The sequence below is a fragment of the Sceloporus undulatus genome, chromosome 9 (genome assembly GCF_019175285.1).
Source record: "Sceloporus undulatus isolate JIND9_A2432 ecotype Alabama chromosome 9, SceUnd_v1.1, whole genome shotgun sequence".
Taxonomy (NCBI): domain Eukaryota; kingdom Metazoa; phylum Chordata; class Lepidosauria; order Squamata; family Phrynosomatidae; genus Sceloporus; species Sceloporus undulatus.
Window position 1 is genome coordinate 22039990 of NC_056530.1, and position 15346 is coordinate 22055335.

Consider the following 15346-nt stretch of genomic DNA (forward strand, 5'->3'; position numbering starts at 1 on the left):
TTGTAAGCCTTTGTAAGATTGTAAGCCTGAGGGCAGGGAACCGTCCAATTAAAAAGATTGTATGTACAGCGCTGTGTAAATTTACAGCGCTTTATAAATAAAGGTTAATAATAATAATAATAAATAATAATCTATCTATCTATCTATCTATCTATCTAATAATAATAATAATTATTATTATTATTAAAAGGTCTAATTGGATGGGGAGTAATCTTCTTACCTAATTCCAACTAAATTGTTTCCAGGTTTGCTTTTTAATTAAGGTTATATAACCTGAAGAGCACAAAAGAGGCATAATTGAAATTAAATCATTATTTGTAGTGTGAATTTTCGTTCTGCAGAAATGGCCTATTTTGAAAGGAAATATAAAAACTGTTTTAGGAGCAAGGAGATCTTTATAAACTGTTACAAGAAGAACTACAGTAATTTGCTCTGGCAAAAAAGGAGGGGGGGGTTGAATCATGAATTTTGTATATCTGGCTAAATATGTTATGAAGCTGGATTTAATACCATTAGATAGCAAATATATACATTTTATTTGGGTTGTAGAACGCAGTTTTAATGCTCACATTAATGGCTTGTTCATGAAGATGAAGCTTTTTGTTTTTGATAGACCATTCTTTAATAGACTAGTCTGTATTCAACTGAATAAATGGAAAATAGAAAAGTAAGGGCTGGGAGATAAACAAACAAACAAACAAAAGTATACAGTAGAGATTAGTTTTTCTTCTAGGAAACAGAACTTGACTTTGAAACCATGCTAAAATGTGGTTCACTTTGATACTGCTTTTGAATTGGAACAAGTTTTGTACAAATCTGAATCTAATTTAATTTAATTTAATTGTATTTAATCCTGTTTTAAAGGGGGGGTCAATTTATTTATTAAGAGTATGTATTATTTATTTATTTATTTATTTATTATTCCTTTAAATCGTTTGTCTAATATCTCTCCTCAACTCTCCTGGTGCCACAAAAAACTACAAAACCCCTGAATCCCATAGCATTGAGCCATGGCTGTTAAAGTGGTGTCAAACTGGATTATTTCTGCAGTGTGGATGCAGCCTTTGTCTGTCTTGGTGCATTTTTATTTTTCGTCTCACCAGAGGCTCTTTGGCATCTCTTCTGAGTGTCTGCAAATGACGTTATTGTGGCATGCAATGCATCATGCCAGTCTTGAAACCCTTGATGCCCGTCTCTTTCCCAGTCTGTTTTGTCATCTCCTTTCACTTCCATTAAGGGCTCCACTTTGTCAAGGGACTAATTCCTCCCACCGGCCTCATGCCATCTCCGGCCAGACTCTGGCCATCTCTCCACACTTTGCAATCCCCTCTCTGCCCCTTGGTTCCCATCTCTCAGCATTTGGGCAGCTGGAACGGTTTGGAACCAGCTCCCTTTTGGGCTTGGATTAAGTCCTTGACAACATTTTCCAAAGGGTTCAGTCCGTCTTGTGGCAGTGGCTCCATTGACACCTTGGACAGAGCCAGCGACACCCTTAAAATTCTTGGCATTATTAAATTAACATTCACAATACGTGGCTTTCTTCTAGTTGTGTGCCTTCAAGACATTTCCAACTTGCGGCAACCTAAAGCGAACCTATCATGGGTTTTTCTTGGCAAGATTTGTTCAGACTGAAGTCGGAGGCTCACACAGCCAGCATCCATAGTTTTGAGATCTTCATCTTCAGCCACAGAAATAAACTCTTTTAGAACATGGCCTCGTACCCCAAAAACCCCACAAAAAACTATTTGTTCAGAGGTTCTTCAGAGAGAAGGACTGGGGCTGTCCCTTTTGAGGAGGGGATTGGATTACCAGTCCCATAATCCCCCACCTTGCTGGATGAGGATTCTGGGGTATATATAGTCCCATGAAGGAACGTTTCCAAGGTCTGGCAGAAAAATGTCTGTCCTAAAATACAAAGGGGGAAGCAATATAGATGGTGTCTAGGAGGCAGCAAGATTGGCATGTGGGATGGGATGGGACATGTGTTTTCTGAGCATCTGTCTCCGTTTGCCCAGACAAAGAGAGACTTGGTTGCCAAGAAGCCAATGTATGATGACTAGGAGGACTGGATATTCATCCTATTTCTGTTTTCGAGGTAATGTGATCGTCCGTTCCATTTGCGGAAGGATTGTCATACTTCATGCCCAGACATAAAGATACCATGGCCCCAAGATGCTTTTCCTATGCAATTTACACTTGGCACCTCTCAGTATAGATGGAATTAGTAGTAGCTGCTTCTGATGTTGGCATAGATGCCAACGCTTGCAAAAGCTTCCTTTTGAAGATGATCGCTCTCAGAATCCCATACTGATAAAATGTTAAGAATTACAAAATATAGCAGCCCCTCCATTTTTGCAGGGGATCCATTCTGGCGAAAATGGAAAATTGCAAATATTCACACCCCATTTTGTCCCCCTCCGTTTGCCACCTGCGAACGGGAGAGGGACGCGGATTCGAAGTCGGTGAAAATGGAGGAGTGACAGAGTTGCATTCTTCTCTCTGCTAACATTTTAAAAAGGGCAGTATTCTTATTTACCAGGGAAAATTCTATTACTATACTGTATATACTTATGCATAAGTCTAGAAATGTAGGTTAAAAAATTGATCCAAAAAAATCTGAGTCGACTCATCCATGGCTCAGTATATGTACTGTATTTTAAATCACACACACACACACATATATGCACACACACTCATCCCTCCATATTTGCGGCTTTGGTATTTGCAGATTTGATTATTCATGGATTTAATTAATATGTTCTCTCTAGGAATATCTAGGTCTTCCAGTGGAACTCTATGGTCAACTTTAACTGAAAGTGGCACTGAAAGACCTAGAGATTCCTAGAGAGAATACTCTGCGAGGCATTTGTAGCTCCTCCAGCGCAGTTCTATGGACAAGGAGTCTTTGGAACTATTAAGTAACCTCAACTCTTGTCCTTGGCTGCATCTCCACTGCAGAATTAATACAGTTTGATACTGCTTTAACTGCCATGGCTCAATGTTAAGGAATCCTGAAATTTGTCGTTATGTGAGCTATTTAGTTATCTCTGCCGGAGAGCTTTGGTGCTACAATAAACTATACATCCCAAGATTCAATAGCATGGACCCATGGCAGTTAAAGTGCATTAATTCTGAAGTGGGCAACCGCTTCAGTCACAGATCATGGCAATAGATATAGATTTTCTTCCCCCCCCCCCTAACCGTAGCAATTTCCTTTTGTTTTACTACATCCTCAGGGAGAAGTTGTTTCACCTGGCTGCTTGCGCAGTGCCTAGTTGCTGATTTTGCGAGAGGCTTTGCTTTCAACAACTGCTTTCAGCATCGCTGGGACCAAGAGAGGATCCAGCTGCCGCCTTGCCGCCTGGTGAGAACAGATCGGATTTTTCCATCCGCGAAACCAATCCCTTAAATCCAGCACCTGAATTTCGATGGGGCAGGAAACAAAACAAATGCAGCAGGGATGTGGGATGGATCAAGACAACTATGATGGCACCAGATTCATTGCAGAAAATGAGTCCCTGGTTGTGCGCCTCCATGTCATTTCTGACTTATGGTGACTCTAAAACAAATCTATCATGGGTTTTTCCTGGCCAGAGTTGTTCGGAGGAGGTTTGCCATTACTTTTCCTTGGGGCTGAGAGTATGTGACCTGCCCTTCAGCATTTAATAGACCAAAGTTGGGACACGGTTTGTGGCCAAACAACTTCAGAGCGTGGTCAAGATGGCAGACGTTGCCATTATGGAAGAAGAGGCAAGCTAAGAGATGATGCAGCAGTATGGTTTTGCCCAAAAGGTCTGGAAAGGGCAAGATTCTGCCTCTATCTCTGCTCTCCCTGTCACTGAGTTATTTGAGTGCAAACTGCTTTGGATACCATAGCATTGAAGCATGGAAGTTGAAGTGATGTCAAACTGTTTTGTTTCCGCAGTGTGGCAAGAGCCACAGTCTTAGCCTCAGAAGATGGCACTGGCAAATCTTCCCCAGAGAAACCTTTGCTCAGAAAATCTCCTGAGCATTGCCAAAGGTCTGAAATGATTTGAAGGCTCACAAGGAAAGCTTGGGCTGTTTGCAAGGCTGCTTAAGAAAACATGCTCCGGGGAAGAAATGCCCTCCTTCCAGCTGTGGCAGATGGGACACGCAGTCTATGCTGAGTGAGGGTGATGGGAGTTGTAGTCTAGCTCCTTTGGAGATTGGAGGAGAATGGTGAAGCAGGACTGCCCTCTAGTGGACAACAGGAGTAGGATCTCTCTTCTTTGGTAGGTTCTTCCATCGGCTTCCTCTGGCGATTCTTAACTGTGGGCTCATTGACACTACGAAATAATCAGGTGTGGAAACCGGGTTATTTCCGTGCCGTTCATACAGTATTTGCACTGAGTGCATTTGGTGCAGTTTGCGGGGCGGCTGCCTGAAATGCCACTTATCCCAGTATATTTGATACCGGGTTTCCCCCACGTCTTTTGAAAAGATGCAGATTGCTGCAAACGAGAATGCATTGTTGATTCGATTTGGGGCACTCTGGACCGATTTTTCCAAAACAGAAATGGAAGGGTTACATGCGGAGGAGTGGCACACGGCTGAAAACATGGGCTCCATAAATCCGGCCAGTATTTCTGCCACTGCCTCCCATTTCCCTCAGTTTAGCATCAGAAGGCGTATTTATTACATTTATACACTTTTTGTGTTCGGATCCAAACCACCCATGTCAAACTGGATTATTTCTACAGTGTGGATGGAGCCTTGTTCGTTCATTAAGTCTTGTTTATGAATAATGCTAATAAATATCTCTTTTTAGTGATTGGCTGCAGCCTTCTGGGATTCAGAACAAACCTGCCAGGTGTGCTGCTTGTTATAAATCACTTACATGAAAGGATGATATAATTTTTAAATCATATATAACACAATAATATCAAATCTTAAATTAGATACAGTTGGCCCTCCACATTTGTGGCTTTGACTTTTGTGGGTTTGATTACTTGTGGATTTGATTAATATGTTCTCTCTAGGTCCTCCAGTGCAACTCTGCCAGAAATTGACCATAGAGTTGTGCTGGAGAACCTAGAGGTCCCTAGAGAAAACACTGCTCCAGGCATTTGTAGGTCCTCCAGCATGATTCTAAGGTCCACCTCTGGCAGACGTTAGCCATAGAGTTGCATTGGAGGACCTGGCGATTCCTAGAGAGGTGTTCTCCCAGATCAAAAAACTAGTGTTTCTTTTATTTGTGGTTTTTCCACTTTCATGGGGGTCCGGTGTCCTTAGCCCCAGCGAATGTGGCAGTCCTACTCTATTATTGTAGTATTAGTACAACAATGTAGTAGTACTGTACAATAATATTACAATAAAAATCATATGACTGTCAGATTGTTTCCTTGCCACTTGGGGGCGCACTCACACAATCATTCCAACCTCTAGGGAAGATGCTTTACCTGGGAGCCAGGTTGCACCCAGTAGGTTTATGGGGCAGGTTTAAAAAAACGGAGGTCAGGCTATGGCCCCCATGGCTAAGTTGTGAGGCTAACTATGTCTGGGAGGAGGCAGGGGCCTGCTATCGGGGCAGATATTTTCAGCACATTTAACCAAATCCTGACATTTTGGCACACAGATACCCTGATCGTAGTATTTGGGCACACATCCACCCAACTCTAGACATTTAGATGCAGTTGCTTCCAGACATTGCTTCCTACCGAGCTCCGAAGGAGCCCTTTGCATAGTTGCGTACATCTTAACTCTGAAGTCGCTTCACTTTGTGTCATGGATGGTCCAGTAATCCAATGCGCCCCTTGGTTTTCACGGACCTCTCTCCTTCCTGATACTCCCCAACCACTTTTGCCTCTTGCAAACCACCTGGTCTGGTCTCCTGCTACTGCCCACAAACAGCTGTGAGTGTGAATTGGCCCTCAACTAGGATTTCCCTTTCTCCATCACCTCCCCACTCCATCCCCATCGTGTCCCTCATCTCCACCCTGAACCCCCTTCCACAGAACAATGTGACTCTGAATTGGCCCTCAATTGGGAATTCGCCCTCTCCATCATCTCCCCTTATCATCTCCTTAGCGCCCCTGACCTCCACCTTAATTTTCCTCTTCCCCAAACAGGTGTGACTCCAAATTGGCCTCCAGCTAGGGACTTCCCCTCTCCATTCCTTTGGTGCCCTTGATCTCCAACCTCACCCCCCTTTCCCCAAACAGACGTGACTCTGAATTAGCATCTCCATCCCCTTAGTGCCTTCGACCTCCACCTTAATCCCCCTCTTCCACAAACAGGTGTGACTCCGAATTGGCCTTCAGCTAGGAATTCCCCATCTCCATCTCCTCCATCCCCCCTGGTGCCTCTCATCTCCACCTGGACCCCCTCTTCCTCCTGCCCCCCACAAACAGTTGTGACTCCGAACTGACCCTCAAGTAGGAATTCCCTTTCTCCATCCATTCCCCTCTCCATCCCTTTGGTGCCCCTGATCCCCACCCTAACTCCCCTCTTCCCTAAACAGGCGTGACTCCGAATTGGCCCTCAACTAGGAACTCCCCCTCTCCATCCCCTTGGTGCCCCTGATCTCCATCCTCACCTGCCCTTCCCCAAACAGGTGTGACTCTGAATTAGCTTCTCCATTGCCTCCCCAGTCCATCCCTTTGGTACCCCTATCCCCACCTTCATCTCCCTCTTCCCCAAACAGGTGTGACTCCAGAGGGGCCCTCAGCCTCCCCTTCCCTCTCCAGCCTTTTGGTGCCCTTGATCTCCATCCCCATTTCCCCTCTTCCTCTGCAGAGAGGGGCAGAGACCAGATTTTTTTTGGGGGGGGGAATCTGCTGTGGTGGTGGTGGGTCAGCAAGAATCCCCCCCTCTTTGGGGGTCCTGAAGTGGCAGCCCCAGGGCCCAATCCCCTTGCGCCAAGGGCTGGGGAGGCGTGCCAAAGGCGGTTGCTTGGCTTTGCAAGGGGAAAGGGGGGGAGAAGGGCAACCTTTGGGGGGGGAAGGGGGCGGTCTGGGGAGGGGAGGGGCGGTGGGAGTCACCCAGGAGGGGAGGGGGCTTTATTGCAAAGGAGAGAGAGAGAGAGAGAGGCAGGAGAAGAGAGGAGAGAGGGAAGGGAGGAAAGGAGGAGAGCGCAGGCACAGCCAAGGCAAGAAGGCAAGGCAAGGCAGGCGGAACCAGGCAGAGCAAAGCCCAGGAGAGGGAGAGAGCCAGGCAGCCATGGAGAATGGCTTGCAGTGCCCAAGGTAAGGCTGGGCAGTAAGGCATCCAAGGCAGGCAGGCATCATCCCCTGAGCCCTTCTCCTCTCCTCTCCTCTCCAAGGCAGAGGCGCCTGCAGCAAGCCTTGCTAAGGGCTTTTTTGGGGGTGGGGGGTGGGTAGGTGGGTGGGAAAGAGGGGGCCTGCAAAGGAATGCACCCCTAGGGGCATCTCTGCGAGAATCTGGCATTAGCCCTGGAAACAACAACAACAAGCCACCCTCTCCTGGGAATTGCCTTTCCTTTTTTCCTAAATGGAAGGGGAAGTTGGACATAGCAAATGTCCAGCTGTCTTTCCTCCATCATCATCATCATCATCAACCAACCCCCCCAAAATTACAAATTCCCATTTGGGTGCCCCCTCCCCCCAAAGAAACAAACACCTATCCTCTCCTGGGGATTTCATTCCATTTTTTCCTAAATGAGAGGGAAGGGGAAAGTTTGACAGCAAATGCCCAGCTGTCTTTCCTCCCCCTCCAGCCCCCCCCCAAAGATCCCAGTTGGGTGCTTGGATTTCCAGGGTCCCATAGAGGGAGTTAGTGGGAAGCTCCCTTTACCCTATTATCTTCTAAGCTGGTCCCTTGCACAGGAGACCCAACCTGGTTTCTGCAGAGAAAAAGGGCAGTGGATCCCTTTCTCCCCAGCCCCAGATGGCCAGGGATCTTCCTTGCCCTGCTGTGCACCATTTTGGAGATCCATGGGGAAGGCTGGAGGCATATTTGGTGTGCAGTGTTTGTTGTGTGTGTGCATGAGAGAGAATGACAGAGACCTTAAGGTGATCATTCTTCCTTTTGACATAAGCGGCCAGGTTGTGCCTTTGGCCAACCAATGTCATGGAGGATTGTTGTTATTATTATTATTATTACTAATATTTGCATCTGTGCATTTCTTTGGGTGCATGGAATTGGTGCCTCTGCAGAGCGCAGGGGAGAAAAGACATGTTCTCTTGAATGCAGAGCAGAGATCCAGTAGATTACAGTAGGGATCTGTGCCAAATGCAGCTCAGCAATTGAAAGAGTTGGAAGGAGAGGCAATGGGGCAGGGAAGAAGGGGAGAGTTTAGCTTGGGTCCACCAGCAGCACACATTTCTTGCCAGTCAACACAATGGAGGCATAGATCTCCTGGAATGAAACCCAAAAAGACCCCTGGCTTAATCTCTCCGCATAACCTTGTTGACAGTGCTGCAATCTTCTGTCATGGCCTCTCTCTCTCTCTCTGCTGCCTGCCTTTTAGACCCTAATCCTATGGATTAGACTCAGGAGGGGGGGCAGTGGGGAAGAAACAGTGACGGGGGGGGATCAAAATGAGGGGAAGTTGTAAAAAAATATTCTAGATTTGCAAAAAAAAAACCACCCACCTTTGCACCACTTGCCCTACTTTTACAGCATTCCCTGCTTATCTTTCTCTCTCTATATATATATGTATATATTTAAAAGCCACTGGCAAAGAAGGAGAATTTTAAAAAATGTGCCTAGGGATTGGCATTTGCTGCTCTGTACGCTTTTTGGCAAAAGCAAGTTGGCAGGGAATTTTGTACAGTAGCGGAGGGGAGGAAGCACGGAAAGGGAAATGCTGGACAGTGGAACGGGCAGCCAAGGGCATGCGGAGGATGGCGGGGCTGAGACTAGTCTTGGCAGCCGGGGAGGAGGTTTATTGAAAAACCAAAAAATTAATAAAATTGAATCCCAAAGGAAGAATTGAACTGGAGGAAGAATCAAGAAGCAGTAGCCGTGTGGAACTGCTTGCCCTTATGGGAGTTTTAGTTGCCACTGAAATTAGGAATGAGAGAAGAAAAGGGACAGATGGGTCAGTTGATCAGAAGGGTCAAAGGCTTTTAAAAGTACAGATAAGAGGTCCTGGCATAGAGCAAGTGTGCCAGCTCTGGTGGCATGCAGGGAGGCAAGTACTGATCAAGATGTAGGTCAAACTGCCGGGTTTGTCACCGAATTGGGTCATGGCGACTAGGAACAGGGTGACGGAGCTCTTTGGAGACACAGGGAGGGTATGGGTGAGGACACCTGCCTGAGAAGTTCTGTACAGTGCGCACTTTCTTGGTTCTGTGCAGGTTTGAGTTTTGGGACATGGGTCACTCATTTGGGTGTGATTTGGCTGGAGAGGACGAGGAATATGCCCTTGGCAGTGCCACAGTGCCCAGGTGGGTGTGTTGTTCCGTTGCTCTCCTTGGTTTCTGGGCTGCAGAACTTGCCGCGCCGGATGTCCTGATGGAGAATCTCAGCCTCTGTTGCTGGGTCGGACCAAACTGGCCTCGTTCCACCAGTAACAAGGGCATGAGGCCAACATAGACCTTAAACTGAGTGGTTTAAAAGGGAAAAAAACCTTTTTATTTTTTGCTTTGCAGGCTGCGGTTCTTGTTAACAGTTGCAGAACTGGAATGGAGATCTTAGCAGAGAACAGATATATTCTGTTCTCCACTCCCTCTTCTTCCCCCAAATTAGAAATAAACACTCAAAATGTCAAAAATAAGGAAAAGATGTAGTCTTCTGAAAAAGATAGTTCTTTCAAGCTGTTCTGAAACAGCAGTGTTCTGGAAGGAGGAACTAGGGGTGTGATATTTCGCTGGTTTTCTTCTTGAATGAAGCAACAAGCAATTTCTGCTGTTTTCTTCCCATTGAGAGAAAGTGTTCGAAAACTAGTTTACGCAAACTATTTGCAGTTCAGGACTTACTCCATGCAAAACTGGCATGTGGCATTTTTATGTAGAAAGCAGCAGTTTCTGCACAGAAAATTTTGTGCCAAAAAAACCCTCTTTTGTGAATTTTGCGCAAAGTGAGTCCTAAACTGAAGATTCTCATCAATCCAGGATTCTTCCCGCCAGGATTTCTCAAGCACATTTTTGGAGCATTTTCCAAATATTGATGAATATTCTTTCCATCTCTAGGAACCTGACTCTTGAAGCCCCTCAGTCCATCTGCTGTAATTGCTAGTTACCACTCTTTTCCAGAGAGCCAGAAACCTGGGATCTGAATCTCACTCCCAGTTTCTAGCTACTTGATTCCATGTCTTTGCCAGAAAAGGTGGTTTCTGTGATCTATTAAATCTCCACTCATTAAATCCAGAATTTTAATATATTAGGTCCCTTGCTATTTCATGCATGGCCTTTGCTGCCCACCCTGGCATTGCTCCCTGCTGCCTGCGATGGAGCTTGCCCATTTTTCTCCTTTTTAAAGGCTACCACATTTAGGGTAAAATTGCTGCAAGCGAATGACATCTGTATCTGACAAAGTTGGTTATAATCCACGAAAACTCTTGCTACAACTCATATGTTAGTCTTTATTAAAGTATCCATATGAATCTTTGTTGTTTGAGCTTACTCAGTAGCAATTGAACTGTTCATAAAAGAAGCCCACTTCCTTTGGTATCGTTCCTCTGCCTTATGGAGCTGCATGATCCACCTATCCTCTTGCTGACCCTGCAGACAAACCCTTTGTGCCAGGTCTTTGTGATGCCCACCTTTGATCGTGATGTTGAAGAAGCTGCTTACGTTTGGGCAAGTTTTGAGCTAGGTCCACCCATTTCTGGTTAGTGAAATGTCCATGCCTGGCATGGATCCTGGGTGCCCTGTAACTCCTTCCGGTGTTGGGTCTTCTCCCCTGCCTTTGCCTTGGCATAATTCCCCATGTCTGCCTCCCACCCACCATCGCCTCCTAGTGGCATTCCCGGAACGTTCTCACTCTTCTCTTTCTGCTCCAGCGTTTCTCCCTTTGCAGGCGGACTGACTGGCATCTCTCCCAACCCAGCCTCCTCCTCGCACATGTCCTTCCTCCTCAGCCTTTGCTGTTGACTGTTTTCCTTCAGGCAGGGAAGCCCGTGGCCCTTGTGTGCCGGAGGACAAACACATGATGGGTCTTGTGTACATCACGTGTTCCTGCCCCTGTGCCAGGCCATGACGCGGTGGGCGGAGGTAGGGGGCAGTTCCTATATGGAGAGGAGCCTTCTTGGTTTGGGGTTGGCAGCGAGTCCGAGGTCGATGGAAGACGCAAGCCGGCAGGGCGACTGGGCAGGAAGCAGGCCCCGTGGGCACACCGCCCATCAGGAGCCTCCTTTGATGGTAAGTGTGGGCACTGCCGGGGGCAGGAGGCAGCTGGAGCAGCTGCATTCTTGCCTTGGCCTCCCTCCCGGTTATCTTTTTCTTTCTCTTCTTGGTGCCTTCCCTTTTTCAACCCATCTCTCTGTTCATGTTCCTCCTCCTCATCGGCACTTGGCTCCCTTTCCCCCTTGATAGGATCACTCTCTTCCATTATCTACTCTTGACTTTCTCCTCCCTGCGTTCCTCTTCTCTGACTTTCCTATTTGTGTGGTTTTCTGTTCTTTTTATTTTTCTCTTCCGTACTTTTTCTCTTTTCCATGTAACCCGTTTTGTGTTTTCTCCTTCCTCTCTGTTCACTTGTCAACATTATGCTTTTATTACTTTACTTTTCACAAGCTGTTGTGATACCTCTCTCTAGCACACATTTGTGTTCCTCTTTGTATGTTCACTCGTCTTCTCATGCATTCCCTCTTTTTCTCGTTCTTTCACTCTTCCTTCTTTTCTGTTATCTGTTCATTTTCATTGGTCTGTTCCTCCTCTCTTTTTCCTTTCCTCCTGTCTCATTTTTGCAGTTACTGTATAAGAAATTCAGAGCTTCTATTCCTTCTTTCTCGTCCGCTTTTCCCAGCCCATGCTTAGACGACTGTTCCTTTCCAACCATAGATCTGTTTCAAGTTCTGTGGCATTCAGGTCCAGCTGACCCAAACTTTCCTGGAGTTCCCAAGCTAGTCTTGGTTTGTACAGAGATCGAAAAACAGTCAGAAAAACTCACCAGTGTAGAACCAGTGTACAAAAATAGGGTTTGGCTCAACACCCAAAACCATGTAGGTGTCGAATTGTGTGTTCGGATCCAGAATTTTGGGGGTGAGTGGTTTATTACTTTTTCTCTTACCCCCCAGATCTTGCTAAACCACATCAGAACTGTGTTGTCTTCAAAATGGAGGGGTTTAAACAATCGCTGGATAGTCATCTGTCGGGTGTGTTTTGAGGATGGCCCTTGGGGTCTCTTCCAATTTTGTGATGGTGCTGTTACATAATTTATTTATTTGCTCCTGTTCATGGGAACGGAGGAATCCGGTTCAAACGGTGCCATTACTCTGGTGGACAGATGATAACTTAGGACCATGGATGAGGAATTAAATATTCTTTTGCCATTTGGGAGGGAATGATACTGATCTGTGGAAAGCTAAGGTTGGAGTACTGAGTTCAGACTTCCTGGAATTTCTGGCCCTGAGAAAAAAGCTGTGTCAGGCCTTTGAGACAGAGGTATTCTCCCAGTTCCTGAATCCTCTTCCAGAGTCTCATCACTAGCTTATTCTGTACATGGTGCTGAAGCTGTGCCTCAGTTTTCCCTCCCTGTAAATTGGACCACAGGTTGGATGCACTTATGCATGGCTTATTTTGTGTGTGTTTCTGGATTAGCAGAGGACTGTCCGGGATTACTGTTTTGGTCTCATAGCTGGGAATGACTGGCTGGAGGTTCCGGGAAGGATGGAGCTCTTTGGGTCTTCTGGACGTAAGAACTGTGGCTTTGCTTGGCGATTGGATTCATCAGAAAAATTCTGATGAAGCAAACAGGGCCGGATGTGCCTTAAAGTTGGCAAGTCTAATAGGGGATGAAATTCTTCTCCTTGCAGACCTAACAGACCCTTCTGTACAGGAATTCTTGTCTCCTCTGAAGATCTTTTGGAGGCTGTGATTGTTGGACAGTTAGTGCTTATCTTTTCAGAAATCGTATCTGGAATCTTTCTAAGCTTAAAAAGGGCCATCTGCCTCAAATCTCATATTCCAGGTGTTTGTGTGTATGGTTGCTGGCTGATTACTCAGTGAGGGTGATCAATATTATCTGTAGGTGCTCAGAAAATGTTGACATGGCATAATACCCTTGGATGCATCTTCCCCTAATCTCAGATGCATTAAGATTAACTGTGATTTTGTTTCTGTGTATGAAGTCATTTCTGATTTATGGCAACCCTAAGGCATACCTACAGCCAGCATGATGTAGTGATTTGAGTGTCGGACTGCAACTCTCGCGACCAGGGTTTGATTTCCAGCTCGGCCATGAAACACACTAGGTGACCTTTGGTCAGTCTCATGCATTCAGCCTTGGATGAAGGCAATGGCAAACCTCCTCTGAATAAATCTTGCCAAGAAAACTCCATAATACGTTTACCTTAGTATCAGTGTAAGTCAGAAATGACTTGAAGGCACACACCAACAACAAAAGGTGAACCTAACATGGGGCTGTCTTGGCAAGATTTGTTTAGAGGAGGTTTCCCATTGCCTTCCTCTGAGGCTGAGAACATGTGACTTGGCCAAGGGCATCCAGTGCATTTCATAGAGAAGCGGGGAACCAAATCCTGGTCTCCCTGAGGCAGAGATATTTATGTAGGTTGGCCATTTTTCCACATGTAAAATGGGGATGATACCATGGCCTACCTTGCAGGGCAGGGCAGGGCAGGGCAGGGCAGGGCAGTTGTGAGAACAAGTTAGATAATATGGTCTGAACAGTTTACCTTGTGAAGACTTATTATTCCAAATAACTAAAAGAGGAACAATAGTAGTAACGGAAGCCCCCTCTCATTCACTTCTAAGAACTTCCAAGTCAGAGTTTTGGTAATTTTGAAATTTTGACAGGTAGACTGGGGTCAAAGCTGCACTGCAGAAATGATGCAGTTTGGCACGGCTTTATCTGCCATGACTCAATGCTTTGGAATCCTGGGGTTTGTAGTTTTTTGCAGCACCATAACTCTCTGACCAAAAAGGCTAATATTTCACAATATTACAAATCCCAGAAATCCATTGCATTGAGCCATAGCAGTTAAAGCGGTGTCAAACTGCTTTATTTCTGTGGTGTGCATGTTCCCTAACACTTTACTCTCTTTTTGTATTTCAAGGCTGAGAGCTCAAAAGTTTATATTTATCATTTCTCTTTCAATTTATGCTTTTAGGTTGGGCCAAGATTCTCATCCTCATGATTAATTCTGTTGTTGTTGCAGTTCTTGGTTGCATCCCTGGTTTCTAACACTTGAATTCCAGAATTGGAAGTCCTGCCTTATATCTTTCACATGACTCTACTTTTCTTCCAGAGGTATAAAATTAGGCATGTCTGCTTGCAGGTCAACCAGTAACTGATATACTGTACTTCATTCATGAAGATTAACTGTCCATCTTTCAACACCCTCATCCCATTATAGATCACTTAATTCTCCTCCCTTCTTTTAAAGGGGAACGGTTCTTTTGTATCTAGACAGCAGACAACTGGTTTGTGATGGGATCAATTACTCAACCGTGTTTTGATCTCAAACATCATTTCAACCGATGCAACGGAGTTGTCCCAGATTCTTTTCTTAGTACTGCATTGAGAGTGGGGATAGGTTGCTTATGAGGAAAGAAGAAGAGCCTTGTCTACAGGGGCCTAAAGAACAATTCCTCCTCCTGTTTTGGTATCATCCTGTTTGGATGACACATGTTCCAAACTCTAGTTCTGGTGTGAGCAGTCTGGACAATGTCCAGACCATTCCACACCAAAATCAGGGGATAACAATCTTACAATGCATTAAACAAATTACTTGTTACTCTGGATCTTCCGGGACGATTTAGAGTTCTCCAGTCCCATACCATGGCTGTCTCCAAGGGCATCCCGCTGAGCTGCCTGGTGCATCTGCTGCCACCACAGGCCACTCACTTCTGAGGTCTGAATGAGGTGCCCGGGAAGATCCACAGCCCTCTATTCCCACATTACAGAAGTTATCTGCACAGACATCCCACTGAGTTGCCCAGCACATCTGTTGCCACTGTGGTTTGCTCACTTCTGAGGTTGGAATGAGGTGTCCCAGAAGATCTGGAGCTCTCTATTCCTGCGTCACAAAGGCTGTCTGCATGGGCATCCCGCTGAGCTGCCCAGCACCTCTGCCGCCACTGTGGGTTTCTCACTTCTGAGGTCAGAATGAGGTATCCGGGAAGATCCGGAGACTTCCATTCCTGTGCTATGGCAGTTGTCTGTATGGGCATCCCACTGAGCTGCCTGGCACATCCACTATGGGTTACTTACTTCTGAAATCAGAATGAGGTGTCCGGGA

The 15346-nt window shown here is 45.8% G+C and overlaps 1 protein-coding gene across 3 annotated transcripts in view; it reads left to right on the forward strand.

The window, feature by feature from the left end:
• Positions 1-3282: 3282 nt before the first annotated feature.
• The window catches only part of HIF3A (hypoxia inducible factor 3 subunit alpha), a 48664-nt gene continuing 36600 nt past the window's right edge, over positions 3283-15346 (forward strand). Inside the window, exon 1 of one of the 3 annotated variants that reach the window (XM_042439043.1) lies at positions 3283-3364. Coding sequence is in view for 1 of the 3 variants with exons in the window: in XM_042439039.1 (XP_042294973.1) it covers positions 7180-7205 (26 nt within the window). In the remaining 2 variants the exon portion in view is untranslated. Of the gene's footprint in view, positions 3365-7075; positions 7206-11010; positions 11286-15346 lie in introns of those variants that run through there. The other 2 variants (XM_042439039.1, XM_042439041.1) reach the window with 2 other exon arrangements.